Source organism: Diplotaxodon limnothrissa, linkage group LG3, assembly GCF_057381915.1.
Source record: "Diplotaxodon limnothrissa isolate DT_005_m linkage group LG3, D_limnothrissa_male_GT1.1, whole genome shotgun sequence".
Taxonomy (NCBI): Eukaryota; Metazoa; Chordata; class Actinopteri; order Cichliformes; family Cichlidae; genus Diplotaxodon; species Diplotaxodon limnothrissa.
Window position 1 is genome coordinate 45,178,884 of NC_140598.1, and position 16,888 is coordinate 45,195,771.

Below are 16,888 nucleotides of genomic sequence, written 5' to 3' on the forward strand. Positions count from 1 at the left end.
TTTATAAAATAATCATGGATTAAAACGAACCTCTTACCCTGTTCTTGGTGAATGCTTGAGTTTAATAGTCATCTGGAATAAAAGGGTTCAAGCTGGTCAGATGGTGGCTGTTTATAGTTTAGATGAGCTGCGTTAGGGTAACAACATATAAAACACTAACCTGTTCCGATAGCGCACGTCCACACGGTGTCCTTTTCCTTTCCTCCCCTGCGCTCAACTTCAAGTTTCAGTTTCATGTTTCCGAACTCGCTTTTTTCATTTCCAATGACCACCTCAAAGAAATTAGTGTCGCTCCACTCCAACATGAACTGCTGTTTCTGCAGAGAAAACGTTTTATGGAAACTTGAGGATTTTTGCTGTTTCTATGTTATGGTGCAATGAACAGAAGTGCAGCTTAGTCCAAACCTCAGGGCAGATTTGTGCTGTGTCCCAGTCTGTTGAGAGGTAGAAATAACTCTCCAGCTGTACAGGGTCAACAGGACTTGTCTTTCGGATTTGTCTGAATCCGTCAGATTTCTCCTTCTTCTCCACTTCCTGAAACATGGAAAAATGGACCATTCTTCACATACAAGTAATGATTGGAAATCTTTGGGAATCGTGTTCACATCTATTCATGTCTTTAAAGAACATATGTGTTTGTGTTTATATCAAGATGAGAACATTGATTTGCACTACTGCAATCCATGTAACTGAAAAGGGAAAATGCTAAGAAAACACAAGTAACAACTACAAAGTTTAAAAAAAGCTCAAAGCTGTTCAAAAAACAGCTTTTGAAAGAATGATTAAATTACATTAGCATAAAGATGGCTGTAAGTTCTTAACTTTTAATGCAGTTTTCTCTGCCTGAAAGTCAGTAATGTTGTCAGTTGGGTTGTCAAAACATTTAGAGACCAAACTCTATTAATTTGCTGCCTTGTAGTGTCACTGTGTTTTTGTATTTATCAATGAGAGCATTTTATTTCTCTGTGTTATTATATATTTTTCCTCACTTCTACTTTATATTGTTGCTCCAGTACGTGGCATTGTATTACCTGTTGTATTAGAGGATCATGTGGGACCAGGTAAACGTGCAGAGTGAGGCCAGATGTGATTTGCATGTATATCAAGACATCAGCAAAAACTTTTAGATATAGGCCCAGTTTCTTTAGGATCATGGCTCCTCTTAGAGAGAACTCCGGCTTGTTTAACTTCACATGGGATGATGTCATTTCAGACACTTGCTCCAAATAACCTCCACTGCTGTCCACATGCAGAACTCGAAATATGTCTGACATCGCTGCATTTTCACCTGCAAAGCACAAACAGTCATGTGTGCATAAATATCTTTATTACTGTAATAAAACAATCATATGCGTTTTACGACTGCTCACCTGTACAGATCCAGTGCGGCAGACAGACTTCCTCTAGCTTCCCATCTGTGACTTTGATGTCCATTAGGGGTCCTGCTGGTATGTAGTCCATGCATACAGGTTTCCTCATGAATCGCTCCCATGAGCTAAACTGGTATCTGAAGCTGACGGTTTCCTTACAAACCCACCGCAAGGCAGACTCGCTGCATTCATATTTGCCACTTTCAGACTGCAGGCTGAATTTGAATAGACAAGACAAAATGCTCTGTTATGCTCTGTTCACATGCACGAACAGAAACAGCAAAACTGCAAATAGTACAAAGTGGTACTTTAAACCCAAACCACTTCATTGTGTGTCTTGTAATTAGTGATAACCTTCACCTGTAAGTATGAACCTTGTCCATTATCTGGACTTCAGGTTTCAGCTTCGTCCACGGACTGGAGTCCTGTTGTACAAGATATTTTTACATTGTCATGGTCATTGAAATTGTAAAATCTTTACAATTATTGTAAGATGCAATAAATGAGTAGAAAAAAATCCACAGAAACAGAGACTTACCATTTCATTGCCAAAAGCTTTCAGAAGTCTCTCAGAAGGTTCTTCTTAAAGCAAAGTTAATGTTTAAAGAGCTAGCTAACAAAATCCAATAATTCTAGCACAATTTTAACGTTACTTTAACTTGTGCGAGATTTCTATATGATATAAGTACATAAAAAACATGCTTTTTAATCTTAGCATCTTTAAAGCAGAAAAATGGAGGAAACACCATTTGGTCATGTAAAATTATCAACCTAGCTGTATTAAAACAACTATTGTCATTATAACATGAAAAAATTTAATACTCAAAGAGGAAAGCATTTAATTTGTTGAGGGAAAGGATTTTAATAGTTTCATTTTCTTACCCTCAGTTCTTCTGTGAACGTTGTAAGCAACAGGACCACTGATTGTAAATCCAACATAAAAGAACACATGGCCTGCTTTCCAGAGGCTGTCTTTTTGGTTAACATCCAACTTGATCTCTGTGCCGCCAAATGTTGCATACAGCCTGTAATTTCTCACCACCCCTTTAACCCTGAGAAGTTTGTCTTTGACTGTTGGATTTCTGAAAACATCGTCGTTCCTCCAGTTTGTTTTTGGGTCTTCCAGTGCATCTTGGGTCCACAAGATTTCAAGGTTGCGTCTGTGAACAAATCTGTTCAGACCCTGACCCGGTCCAAGAAAAAATATGGGTCGAAGGTACCTTGACTGAAAGAGTGACTTATATTCTTGTTCATAGGATTGCAGAATATTTTGGATTAAATGAGGGAGGTCAGAGGACAATTCGTGTTCACCATCTGTAGGCCAACACAACAGCAGAGCTAACATGTGAAACTCGGGTTGCATCTCAGGAGCCAATGGCATTTTCTCTGTAAAGCTGCTTTGGTAGTCGGAGCTGGACGGAGGTTCTTTCATATTTATCAGCATGATATTGGCCAGAACGTAGTTGAGTAAGGCATGTGTAGCAGAATGTTTGTGTTGGCAGATTTCTCTCCACCATACAGCAATGTCCTTGGTGTCTGATCTAGTGCATCTTTCAAGACATGAAAGTACTCCCGGAGAAGTGACAGCCAGTTTTTGTTTAAGTTTGTGGAAGGTTTTCTGGAGTTGATCATTTGGTTCTGCGTCTCCAACATACTTTTTGTAGCATTCTATTGTCTTTCTGGAAATGTAGGATGGATCTTCTTTCTTTACAACAGAATATGAATAAGTTAAAAAAGTGTCGAAAAATTCAGATCTTTTCTCAACCAAATCTCTGAGGCTGTTTATTAGCTCCTTAAACCTGAAAAGTTTCTCATCTCCGAGGGATTTCAGGACAGAGCCCAGAGACACAGTCTTTGTGAGAACTTGCTTCCAAAGTTCATCATGTCTGATAAGATGGTCATACAACAGGGTGCAAACTTCCAGATAACCAAACAGCCCTCTGGTGTTTAAAGCACGCAAGACTTTTTTATTGCCATCTCCTTGTTTGCCTTTCATGTGTTCATTCTCAGCAAGTCGTTCCTCATCTTCAAAAGCTTCAATGCCTTTTTGGGCCAGCTGTAAAATTTCTCTTGGCTTGGCAGAAAGTTTTAAGTTCTTCAGGTGGATCTTATGGACTTGGCCTAGTGTATCTGCAACATATGAACTCCAAGGTGCTCTCTGCTTTGCTTTTTTTGCCCAAATTTCTGCCTCATTGTAGTCTTCTATTTCTATATAATATAAACGAGCAAGAGTTTGTGGAAAAAGTGGGTTGTCATCAAATTTCTTTGAGGCCACCTTCAAGACTGACAGACTCTGACTTTTGCCTTTCTTTTTGTCATCATCTTCTGTCTTTGTAATATCTTGAATCAGTCTGGAAAACTTTTCTTTCTTCTCATTAATTACACCAGTTGGGTCCTCTATTATTTTAATTTCTCTTTTGGTTAGCATGTCTTTGACAAACCCAAGCAAACATGGGGGAACATAACTTTTGCAAAAACTGTTCAAGAAGTGTCTTGTTGTGTCACTTCTGGTCACACCTGCATCACCCAACAGTTCAGTACAACACTGAGCTATCATATTGTGAGCCATGCAAACCTTTTTTTCAGATCTTTCACCTTGTTGGAAGGTGACGATCAGATGACTGAAAGGCTGCATTTGATCCTCCAGTGAAAGGTCATCTTCATCTTCATGTCTGAGGAAGTCCAGGCACTGAGACTCCAGGAGATATGAACCTGGTACGTAGGCGTTCAGCAGACACAGGAAGGCAGCAAGCTGCGTCTTCAGTGGCTTATTTGTTCTTTTGATATGTTCTAATGTAGCACATGCGTTCCTGATGTAGGCTTGAGAGAAATTAGACTGCAGAATGTTAAAACCATGAAACTGCTTGCATCGATCACCAAATCTTCTGCCAAGCTCTTCTTTTTTCATATCAAAGTCTGCTTGCTCTCTGTCTGAGAGAGATTTTTTGAGAATAATAGATTTTCTCATTTTCCTCTTGAACTTTTGTTTCAGTTCATAAGAACGCGCCTTTTGGTGGATAATCCCGTCACTGCTTCTCACACAGTTCAGTAAAATTACCACAGGCAAATCAATTTCTAAATCCTGTTCAGCAATCTCTTCCATAATCCTGTCCTGGAGGATGTCCAATATGAACTCATCATTTAGTAACAACAGTACCGTTTTCTGGTGGCCATGGCTACCTGCTGTAAAAAGGCTGACCACATCTTGCGCAACTTTTGTGATATCTAATGTTGAGCCTGTCAAAACAGCACATCTGAAGGTTTTCCTCAAGTCCCACAGCACCTGCATAGCCAGTGTGGTCCCCCCACATCCTTGTTGATGAAACAGTTTAATTGTTGATGTCCCAGGGCCTTTTCTTCTCAGGTGAATTTGTTCTTTAAGGGTTTTATATCCATCTCGTTTGATAAAAGGAGTTGCATTGCCATCTGACACTGCTTGTTCACTGATATAGAAGTTTAACCAGTTCGGTGGGGCCCCTCTGTAAAAGTTTTCCTCCACTTGCTCAGCGTGTTGAGGTTCAACAAACTCTCCTTCAAACTGTCTGGTGTAGAGGACATCCAAAAATGAGAAGGAATCACTGATTTTACTCGTTACATGTATTTGTCCACCTTCAGCAGTGGGCAGGGCTGGTCTGTTTGCCATCTTCACACTTTCACTTTGCTTCACCCTAATGAATGTTAAACAAAACAAACATGAGTCCGTCTTATGTCTTAGCTTAAACTATTTGTAATTTAGGTCCTACATTCACTTTATGGAATGTGATACATTTAAATAGCCATTTCATTGCTGGTCAATCACATAAAATAAATATAGCCTTCTCCATGTAAAGAACCAGACACTAACTTCAATTAAAACTTCCATTTGTCATTTGCAGATCTTAAGAGATTTTTCTTACCTTCTCCCAAATTACACGGACAGCTCTAAAGACCTGCTATTATGTGTGTGTTCAAGCACTGGGACCGTGAATGTGTCATGTAACCCGGAAGGTAGTCGTCACACCCAAAGCAGGTTGGGATAATCAGGTACAGACATGTACACCTCTACAGTTTGAATGTTAGAGCAGTTCCAGTTTCAGAGTAGTTTAAAAAAAGGAATGAGTCAATTTAACAGCACATTTTCTTCCTGGTTTTTAAAAAAAGCAGAGGCTACGCTTGACGTGTTCAGTTAATAAACACGTCAAGCTGGCATAAAATATTGCACAATCAGACGCTAAAGATTGGAAATTTGCAAATTTGGCCAACAAAATAATAAAATATGTGATATATGTTAATATTGTCCTATTTTGAAACATTACCTACATTTGTTTAAAGGGCAGGGTGACTTCATTTGATTAGGAAATGCTTGTCACAACAGGAAATACTAAGGCTTTACTATGAACGGTTTAATGATGAAAGATAACAATTCTTTCTGTCTCTATTTCACTCATGTGGCTGCTGTTCAGGTCTCAGTTTGCAATTAAACAGTGCTTGAGTATTTGGAAACATTTAAACAAATAAAAGGAGGGCATTAAAATAGGTTAGGATGTAAGCAAATGTAAATAATCAATGAAGAGTGTTTGGAAGCGCATCAAAAAAGAATATTTATGTGGCTTGATCACAGACAGCTCTCTATTATCCAAAATGTTTTTCACTCTCTTTTTCTGTCACATTCACTCTCTTTCACACACACACACACACACACACACACACACACGCACTTTATCTTTAATGAATGCTGACCTATGTTTTATAAAATCATGTGTACATAACCTGGTTCTGGTCTTAAAAAGGGTAAAAGGACATGACAGACTTATATAGAGGTCACTCTATAAAAACAAACTCCTCTCACCCCTACTGGTGGTCTATGGCCACCACCACTATATCCGGTTGGTTAGCCACCTCCATCCGGAAGTCCCACAGGATCTTAGCTCAGTCATTCTCCACCACCCTAGAGGATGTCTCCCATTTTGACCTCTGGACTTCCAGGCCATATTTGGCACAGATGTTTCTGTACACTATGCCGGCCACTTGGTTATGGCGTTCCATGTATGCCCTGCCTGCTAGCATCTTGCACCCTGCTGTTATGTGTTGCCATCTTCCTGATGTATTTGTGGATGTTTGTTGTCTCATCCTGGACCGTGGTACTGACACTCACCAGTCCCCGTCCTCCTCCTTTCCGCTTAGCATACAGGTATCATTCTTAGTGCTGCAATCACATCATCTAGTAGATCTTCTGAGGGTACTTCACCTAGTCTTGGTAACTGGCTACGGGGGATCCAGGTTTCCCCACTTCTCATCAGGGTGCCCTGGTACCTAGACACCTGTCTCGGACTTTGTTGATTAGGGTGACGTCCGAGATGGCATGACTTTATATTTCTCTCTCTCGTTCATGTCGAGAATGAGAGGGGGGGGGGGGGGGGTCTAGCCTAGGACTCTTACTGGATACAGATGGTAAATGGCCTGCATTTGTATAGCGTTTTTCTAATCCCTAAGGACCCCAAAGCGCTTCACACTACATTCAGTCATTCACACACACATTCACACACTGGTGATGGCAAGCTACATTGTAGCCACAGCTGCCCTGGGGTGCACTGACAGAGGCGAGGCTGCCGGACACTGGCGCCACCGGGCCCTCTGACCACCACCAGTAGGCAAACATGGGGTTAGTATCTTGCCCAAGGATATTTGGTATGCAGCCAGGAGGCAGCCTGGGATCGAACCACCGACCTTCTGATTAGTGGCTGACCTGCTCTGCCATCTGAGCTACAGCCACCCGATGCCCCAGGTGCCCCAGGTGGGAATCAGATGCCCCAGGTGGGAATCAAACTTATGACTCCTGCTCCAGAGATGTACATATATATGCAAAAGTATTCCCTTGTCTGCCTTCACATACATATGTTCACTGTTTTCTTTATGTTGTTGTTGTGATTTGGTGCTATATATAAAATAATCGGCTTGCCTTAAGTGAGATCCTATTTTTAATCCATAGAGCTTAATATGCAGCTATATCCAGAGGTGGGAAGCAATGAAGTACAAACACTTTGTTACTGTACTTTACATGAGTATTTTTTTCCTGGTATCCAAGAGGCTTCTTCAATTCTTAAACCAAAAGGTGGAAAGTCCCAGGCATTAAAAGTGGGGATTGTCAGTGATTTATTATTAATTAATGTTAATATTATTTCACTACTAATCATGTCTCAAAATAAATTAAAAGCATGTTTAACAATTTATGGTATTATGTGTGTTATTAAATGATGCCAATATTTCACTTTGAAATAATTTTATAAGACGTGGCACTTCACAAAACTAAAGGCCAGACGTGCAAAACTGTTAGGCTGGGCTTTAAACAACTAACTGTTTCAGATGTACTAAATAATCTGCAAACAAACTTTAAATTAATAGTAAATATAATTTACTAATTAGGGTGGCTGGCCTCTTCCTTAGAGATAGGGTGAGAAGTTCGGCCATCCGGGAGGGGCTCAGAGTAGAGCCGCTGCTGCTCCACATTGAAAGGAGCCAGCTGAGGTGGTTCAGGCATCTGACAAGGATGCCTCCTGGGCGCCTCCTGGCTGAGGTGTTCCGAGCATGTCCCACTGGGAGGAGGCCCTGGGGCAGACCCAGGACACGCTGGAGAGATTATATCTCTCAGCTGGCCTGGGAACGCCTTGGTGTTCCCCCGGATGAGCTAGAGGAGGTGGCGAGGTCTGGGCTTCTCTGCTTAGGCTGCTGCCCCCGCGACCCGGCCCCGGATAAAGCGGAAGAAGATGGATGAAATATAATTTTTCAAATATGTCTATGAAATCAGTACCAAATGTGTGTAAATGTGCAATTAAATACTTTATTGAGTAAACTCGGATAATAAAACAAACAGCCCCCCAAAACTAGACAAGAACAATAAGTAAAACGAAATCAAACACTGGTTAGACAGGGGTACAAACAAACAAACAAACAAACAAACAAACAAACAAACAAACAAACAAACAAAAGCTGAATATAAATCCTTTTCACATTTAAACTTAGATAAATCCATAACATTATCGAACCTTTATTTAACAGCATGTACATCCTCTTTTATACTTTAGAATCTAACACATAAAACAAACACAAAAAGGCAACCTTTAATTGAGAAGACCCAAATGCAGATGCCTGTATACGGGACTTAACAAAAGCAAGCCATTTAGAGGTTGCACAAAATACAAAACAAAAGGCAAACGTAGACTAAGACTTTGCCTGCAGGAAACATAACCTGGAAAGTACTAGCATGGAGAAAGAACCTACGTTCCAGCACCAGACAAGGGCAGATTTGGCCAGTATATACACAGCGAGGGTGATCAGGGAGGTGAAGACAGCTGGGAATACAGGAAGGAAAAAAAACAGGAGTAACAAGACAGGAAGCAAAACAACAATTTAAAACGATACTTTGAGGAGACATTTTTCTTCAGATGTTGATTAGCAAAGTCTTTAGAAATGTATAAACAAAATATTAAATAGACACTATGCAAAGAAGCCAAATTTTAGGAAGTAAATCATCTCTAAGAATCAGAAAGTCTGAAAGTCTGTTGTTTAGGTGTTAGCATAGACAATACATACATGACTAAAAGTGCTGGATCACATGCATCACATCAACGCTACAGCACAATTTTCTCCTTTTAGTTTTTGCCCCTACATATAAAAAGACATAAATACTATAAAGGAAGCTTCAGAATCACTTTCCTATTGGGGGGGATGTTGAGCAGGATTCACAAACTTGGATGTCCCCCATTATCTTGTATGATGTTTAAAGCTTAAGGGGCAGCTTTGGTCTCTTTCACACTGTTGGTCAGAGTTTTCCCATTCTGATCTGCAATAACTGATGTAATCAGCAAACAAAAAATAAAGTAAAACAACAGAAAAATGGATAATACAGGTTAAAAAACACAATACAATATTATGCTATGGTGTAAATCTAAAAAGTCCAATAAGTAACTATTACTGTAATGTAGCCAAATAAATTCTCATTTGCACTGTTTAATTTTGTAATATTGCATTTATGTGTATGTACTTTATGTTATTATTGCACCGTGAATCATGTCAAAACTTGTAATAGACCTGCCGGTGCACCGTGTCCATTTCACGCTTTCCCTTTCCAAACCATGAAAAAGACACACATGCAGAAGTTGCAGTAGGTTGCACGCTGTAGTAACTGCAGAATGAGATATTTTATTTCAAGCTAACATGACAATAATCAAGTGAAAGTGTTCAAATGGACATTATTAACACATTTACATCTATATACATAGATGCCACCTAGCTGAAATTTACTCTATGTCTTTTTGTTCAATCCTGACTTCTTGGCTTAATATGTTATCTCGCCCTGCTGGTAATGCAACTTCTACATGTGTGTACATTTCACATTTTGGAGAGGCAAAGCATGAAACAACTACTAACTAGTAGTGAATGTTTGCAGAGCATTTTACTTCATTGCAATGTTACTGTTATGTTATCTTACCTGTGTCTGCAGTTTTATTCTGAATGCCAAAGGCCACAGGACCTCTGATAGTAAATCCAAGGTAGAAGGTAACTTGACGTTTTTTCCAAAGGCTGTTTTGCAGATTGGCATTGATCTTAGTCTCTTTACCACCAACTCCTGTATATACTCCGTAGTCTCTTACTACTCCATCAAGTCTAAGAAGGAGCTCTTGGACATCAGGACTTCTGAAGATTTCTTCTTTCTTCCAGTTATCGCTCCAATCTGGTTTTGCTTTCAGATGATTTTCAATAATTGTTCTGTGAACAATTCTTTTCACACCTTCACCTTTTCCAATGAAAAACACAGGAAGAAGATACCTGGCACGAAAGTACTTCTTATATGCATTTTCGTAAGTGTTCTGCATTTGCTGAATTATTTGACTGATGTCATAAACACACTGGCCTTCATTTTCAGGCCAGTACAAGAGAAGGGTGAACATGTGCAGCTCAGGTGGGTCTGTGTCACTTGGGGGCATTTTCCGTCTAAATAGTGTGAGGATGTTGTTGACAAGAGACGTTTCTGAATCTGCACTTGGATGCATTTCTCTACACTTTGTAGATATGTATTCGAGCTCTGATTGAGTGTATTGTTTGATAAGAAATGACAGCACTTCCACAGACTGGTCATCTAGGTTTCCCTCCTGAAACATCTGGATGAGTTGTTTTGCAGTTGTGTCTCCAACATACTTCTGGTAGCACTCTGAGGTGTCTTCAGATATATATTCAGGATCATCTTTCTCTGTGTTAGGCTTTGAGTAAGTCAGATATTGTTCCAAAAAAAAGCATTTTCTTTCAACTTTATCTCTGAGGCTTTCTAGTAGTTCAATGAATCCGAGGAGTTTGTAGCCTCTAAGTGATTTCAGGAAAGAGGTCGCCGATACTTTTTCTGTGAGAACCTTTTCCCAGGTTTCATTTTGACTAACAAGTTTGTCATATAGAGTATTGCAGACCTGCAGGTAACCAAAAAGCCCTCTTGAATTAAAAAGTCTTGAAACATTCCTCTTGCCATGTTCTTTCATGTCTGGTCCATCTTCATCCTCAGCTAATCTTTCTTCATCTTCAAAAGCTTTAATCGCTTTTTGAGCCATTTGCAAAATTTCTCTTGTTTTGGCAGAAACATTTTTCTTCATTAGGCGGTTTTTATGGACTTGGCCAAGTGTGTCAGCAACAAATGAATTTTGAGGATCTCTTTCTATTGCTCTCTGTGCCCACATTTCTGCCTGATTGTAGTCTTTTAGTTCTATATAATAAAAACGAGCAAGAGCTTGTGGAAAAAATGGATTTTGAAAGATTTTACATGAGGCCTTCTCTAAAACTGTTGCACACTGACATTTCCCCTCCATCGTATGAATGTCTAGAATTAGTCTAGAAAACTTTTCCTGTTTCATTTCTGTGCTGTTGACTTGGTCCACTTCTTTTTTCATTTCTCTTTTGGTTAGCATGTCTTTGACAAAACCAAGCAACCACAGAGGAATCTCATATCTGCAAAAACTGTTCAAGAAGTTTCTTGTTGTGTCACTTCTGGTCACACCTGTCTTTGCCAACAGTTTAGTACAACATTCTGCTATCATAGTGTGAGCCATGCGGACTTTTTTCTTACAACTTTCATTTTGTTGGAAGGTAATAATGAGATGATTTAAAGGCTGCATTTGATCCTCCAGTGAAAGGTCATCGTACTTGTCTTGTCTGAGGAAGTCCAGGCACTGAGACTCCAGGAGATATGACCCTGGTACGTAGGCGTTCAGCAGACAAAGGAAGGCAGCAAGCTTCAGTGACTGGTTTGTTTTTTTCCTTTTTTCTAATGCAGCACATGCCTCCCTGATGTAGTCCTGAGAGAAATTACTTTGCATTATGTTAAAGCCATGAAACTGTTCACATTTATCTTTGTACCTCTTTTGAAGCTCTTCCTTTTTCTTATCAAACTTGTCCTTCTCATTGTCTGAGAGTGTGTTCTTTAGGACAACGTGGTCACTCTGTTGAGGTGCATTGTTTCTCACACAGCTGAGGAAAATGACTAGAGGCATATGAGTAACTATCTTCTGCTCAGCAACTGTCATCATAATGCTGCTCTGGAGATCTTCCAGAATCGACTCATTGTTCAGCAACAACAACACAGTTCTCTGGTGGTTTTGACTGCCTGCTGTGAAAAGTTGGACAACCTCCATTGCAACTTTTGTAATATCTGAGGTGGAGCCAGTTAAAACAGCACACCTGAAGGTTTTTCTCAAGTCCCACAACACCTGCATGGCCATTGTAGTTCCCCCACATCCTGGTTGGTGTGTCAGTTTTACAGTTGATATCCCTGGGAATTTTCTATTTTTCTTAATTTGTTCCCTGAGTTCTTCATATCCATCTCTTTTGATAAAAGTAGTTCCAGTCTTTAGGGACTCTGCCTGTTCACTGATGTAGAAATTTAACCACTCAGGTGGGGCCCCTCTGTAAAAGTTTTCCTCAGCCTTTTTTGTGCATTCCAGGAGATCTTCATCTGAATATTTTCCTTCAAACTGATCTGCATGGAGAATATCCAACAATGGGAGGCTTCCCATATGCAATTCCCCTTCCTTAGTGGACCATGCTGGTCCATTTGCCATCTTTAGCTTTAAGTGTCCTGCAGCATAATAAACGTGTGAAAAGATTTTTAGTCTGAACTGTTCTCTGAGGCTAAATGGCAGTAGCACACACACATTTGAAATGTACATTACTAAGGGTTAGGATTTTACATTCATCAAATTATACCTACTGCGTTAGTTTTATTCTTGATTGTTATTATTCACTAGCTGGGCCCACGTCCTCATTTTAGGTTTGACAGCGTTTTAGTAGGTAAAAGTGAATGCTTTGACATGAATTGAGCTGCGGTTTGGGGGAGGACTTGAAGGGGACTGGCGATGGCTCCCGGGCTGGGCAAATCCCCATGTACTAAATAGAAGTGAAGAAGTTAAAGAATGGAGAACAAGGGATCAGCTTGCAGTACTGGGGGGTACCTATATAGATGACAGCCGGAAGGAGCGTGTTTGGAGGTGTGGTCCTGCTCCTGAAATTCCGATACATAATCTCCAATTACTGGTTTTAACCCTTTAAACGCTGACCTAATTTAGCCTTTAAACCAGGGGTAGGCAACTCCAGGCCTCAAGGGCCGGTGTCCTGCAGGTTCTAGATGTGTCCTTGATATAACACAGCTGTCTTGAAGTTCCTCAACATGTCTTGAAGTTCTCCAGAGGCCTGGTAATGAACTAATCATGTGATTCAGGTGTGTTGACTCAGGGTGAGATCTAAAACCTGGAGGGACACCGGCCCTCGTGGACTCGGATTGGGGACCCCTGCTTTAAACCCTAACCCATCACCAGTGACGGTTAGCATTTTTAGCAAGGGTAGGAAACTCCAGGCCTCGAGGGCCGGTGTCCCTGCAGGTTTTAGATCTCACCCTGAGTCAACACACCTGAATCACATGATTAGTTCATTACCAGGCGTCTGGAGAACTTCAAGACATGTTGAGGAGGTCATTAAGCCATTTAAATCAGCTGTGTTATATCAAGGACACATCTAAAACCTGCAGGGACACCGGCCCTCATGGACTGGGATTGGGGACCCCTGGTTTAAAGGGTTAATTAAAATTTGGCATGTAGTAGTGTTTTAGAAAATAAAGCAGACTTGGAGATAAGTACTTCTACATCAAACTTGTAATTCTGACCCCTAAAGTTATCTTCATCCACTAAATATATTTTATGTATTGTACTTTTACAAGCCCCTGGAATCTTCTAAAACCTGGAATCATTATGTCCAAGCAGTTTTTCCCAGGTCTAACCACAGATTGACTGTAGGGTCATTCCATCTCATATCATCAAATCTTTACAAAAAAATCTGCTCAAGCATCTTCAACTTTTTTAAACATGTATATAATGATTGGTGTGAAATTTTACATTCATACATAAAATACTTTTCAATATATATTTTTCTGAGAAAAACAAATCTGATCAATTTTCATACCAAACTCTGAGACTGTTGAGCAGAAAGTCTGTGTTGATTTAAGATGTAATCACTGCTGTTGTATATGTAGCACTTTTTGTGTCAGGACAGAGATTTACAAGTGTAACTTCTCAAAAACTCCATAAAGATTTCTCTTACCTTGTGTTCTACTTGATGCAAATGTGTTTGATGTCCTCTCATATCTTACATGTATTAGTGACTAGTGACTTTTGTGCTGGAGTTATATATAGTATACAGCCACTTGTCACACCCAGGTAGGTGTGGGAGTAGATACTCAGCACACACTGACCAGATGAGGTAGTAGTAAGATATGTTCAAAATGTTTGAAGGAATCATTAGGACTTTATATTTACTTGTTTCTGAGAAAAAGGCAGATTGGAATAAAGCCTATTAAAGATATTCAGATGGAAAATCTAGAAGAAGCTATCAATGAAAGATCAGGGAAAATGTAAAAAAAAAATGTCTTCAATGTTTGAGGTTATTGTTTTCTTACTTTGACGCAGCAGTATTATTGTGCGACAAAGATTGAACATTTCCAGGAAAAGCGTGGGGGTGAGATCAACAGATATGTTACTGACAAGAGGCCATGCAACTGTAAACTTTGTAACACTGTCAACAGTTTCTTTCATATTCTAACATGCTTTGTTTCCTTCATTTCTTTCTTCTTTCATTTCATTTCTTTCAAAGGCATTTTAAGTTTCCTTTTTCTGATAATGAAACGTACCACTGCAATGTTTTCTGTTCTTACTATCTGACTGTCAAATGTTACCAGTGTTTTTTAGGTTATGACATAGTCATGCTGACATTGGAGTGCGGTGTAATGCACTTTTAAGGTTGCAGATGTGCATATAATGCTTAATAAGGACATTTTTAGGATCTTTTGGTTATTACAACTAAATGACAGGGCTCCACGAAATGTAACCTTGATCACAATTTTGGCTTCCCACGATTAAATTAACACAATCTTGAAAATGATCTGTTATTTAAAAAACAAAGCAAAAGCAGATTAAGTACTCCCTAAACGATGCCTGATCACAAGCTTTCATGTACCACACACGCACAGCTGTTCATTGCATCACACAGCTTGAAGTTTCCTGGACTTGTCAGTACAAGTAACACTGCCAAAAATCAGAACAACAAAAAACAAAATGTCTGGCACAACGTGTGGAAATGCTTGATTTTTAAATAATGTGTGTCTGTGCAGAGAACTAAACTGACAATTTTTTCAACCAGCTGAAAAGGGGAAATGTAGAAGGATCCCACAGCTGTCGAGTACTTTTCTACGAGTTTAGTCCCATCTGTCATGTAGATGAATGGAGTGAAAGAGTTTAAATTTTATTTCTATTAAATGCACTCTTGTCCAGCTAAATATGGATCTCATAGATCTGCAGAGGTTAATTAGCAGTAATATAGAAAAATGTGAAAGAAGCCCTGTTGATATAGGTTTTGGTGCCTTTTTTTAATTTTATATTTTTCTTCTAAGTGAGGAATAAGCAGGAGCAGTTTTACTTTTGCCACTGAAAGAATAAAGTTATATATGAAGAAAACAAAGGAAATGTTTTATTTATGTTCTAGTCCTGCCATGTTGCAAGAGAGCCTGCTTATGCAGTTCAACAGACCGACCACGTTCACAACGTGAACCACGTTTTATTTTGCCTTTGCCATCAGAACGTCATTACAATCTGGCTACCTGACAGAAAATGACAATGAATCCACATTTTTGCACAGATTTGACCTTTTAAAGGTCCTAAACTTTTGATCAGCTGTAAAACAGCCTGTTTCAGTTTAAGTGTTGTTTTTAATAAATTGCATGCTCAAGACCATTTTTCAAGTGGTCTTCAACTTTTGAGCCAGACTGTGTTTTGATGTGTAATTTTAGTACAGTGAAAAAGTGACACAATTTTAGTTCAGTCTCATTTAAATTGTGACAAAACGCCAAATCCTTATATTTGTCTAAATATCCATGATATTTTGCTGGAGTCAGTCCAAAATAAATCATGAATCCAGAAATACTTCTTGCCTAAATTAACAATGCATGAGTTCTACATCCAGGCGGACTCAACATGTTGTGTAAGTGTGCTAAAACATGTTGTTAATGTTGCAACTAAAATGGTTAATTCCTCAGGGCAAGTGCGCTCAATCTCTTCACTTCACTTCAGGCTCAAACTAAATTTAACCATGTGCACAATAACAGGCGTAACTCGTAATCTGATCTATTTAAGAGCAACAATTCTTGACAAACATAACGAGGTGGATCAACTATGAAACAACCACACCTGCCACATTATTTAAGAACTGTGTGCTTTACAAAAATAAGAGGCCATATGAATATTAGACAAAACATCCCACTGACTGACTCAAAAGACAGTAACACACAGTTACTGAACAGAATAAGATTTTTTTTAAGTGCTGGAAACAAGTAAACACTTGTCTACTGTGCATGTTCTTTCATGCTAACTCTATTTAAACATCTCCCAGTGTCACAGTGGATCAGGTCAGGAGACAACTGAGGAAGCTTCGCCCCAGAAAGGCAGCAGGCCCAGACAAGGTGTGTCCTAGGATGCTAAAGGCGTGTGCTGCTGAACTTGGGGAGCCGCTACAACGAGTCTTCAACCTCAGTCTGCGACTGGGGAGAGTGCCCGCCCTATGGAAGACATCCTGCATCGTCCCGGTCCCCAAAAAGAACCGGCCCAATGAGCTGAATGACTTCCGACCGGTGGCACTGACGTCACATCTTATGAAGACTCTAGAGCGGCTCTTCCTCAACCTCCTCCGACCACAGGTACAACATGCCCAGGACCCACTACAGTTTGCATACAAGGCGGGTGTCGGAGTGGAGGATGCCATCCTGTACCTCCTACACAGAGCCCACTCACACCTGGATGGGGGAAAAGGCACGGTCAGGATACTGTTTCTTGACTTTTCCAGTGCCTTTAATACCATCCGGCCCTGTATGCTTCAAGAAAAACTGACCCCTGCCTGGTGGCTTGGATCTCCGACTACCTCACCGACAGACCACAGTACGTCAGGCTGAAGGACATCACGTC

General features: G+C 40.0%; 2 protein-coding genes across 3 annotated transcripts; both read right to left on the bottom strand.

The window, feature by feature from the left end:
- Window positions 1-29: 29 nt before the first annotated feature.
- On the bottom strand, window positions 30-5,033 carry LOC146636077 (sterile alpha motif domain-containing protein 9-like). 2 transcript variants are annotated; one of them, XM_085349435.1, is made up of 8 exons: window positions 2,253-5,033; window positions 1,909-1,949; window positions 1,731-1,795; window positions 1,371-1,585; window positions 1,032-1,288; window positions 406-534; window positions 161-317; window positions 30-72 (listed from the first exon to the last, which is right to left on the bottom strand). In XM_085349435.1, exons 1-8 carry the CDS (start codon window positions 5,011-5,013, stop codon window positions 62-64), a joined length of 3,636 nt encoding a protein of 1,211 aa, XP_085205561.1. In that variant the 5' UTR covers window positions 5,014-5,033; the 3' UTR covers window positions 30-61. The 2 variants fall into 2 exon arrangements, with proteins under 2 accessions (XP_085205561.1, XP_085205560.1); XM_085349434.1 differs by having other exon boundaries at window positions 1,909-1,952.
- Window positions 5,034-8,902: 3,869 nt separating this feature from the next.
- LOC146636078 (sterile alpha motif domain-containing protein 9-like) lies at window positions 8,903-12,462 on the bottom strand. The gene is made up of 2 exons (XM_085349441.1): window positions 9,838-12,462; window positions 8,903-9,198 (listed from the first exon to the last, which is right to left on the bottom strand). The coding sequence occupies exons 1-2, from the start codon at window positions 12,446-12,448 to the stop codon at window positions 9,134-9,136; spliced, it is 2,676 nt and encodes an 891-aa protein (XP_085205567.1). The 5' UTR covers window positions 12,449-12,462; the 3' UTR covers window positions 8,903-9,133.
- Window positions 12,463-16,888: the final 4,426 nt, after the last annotated feature.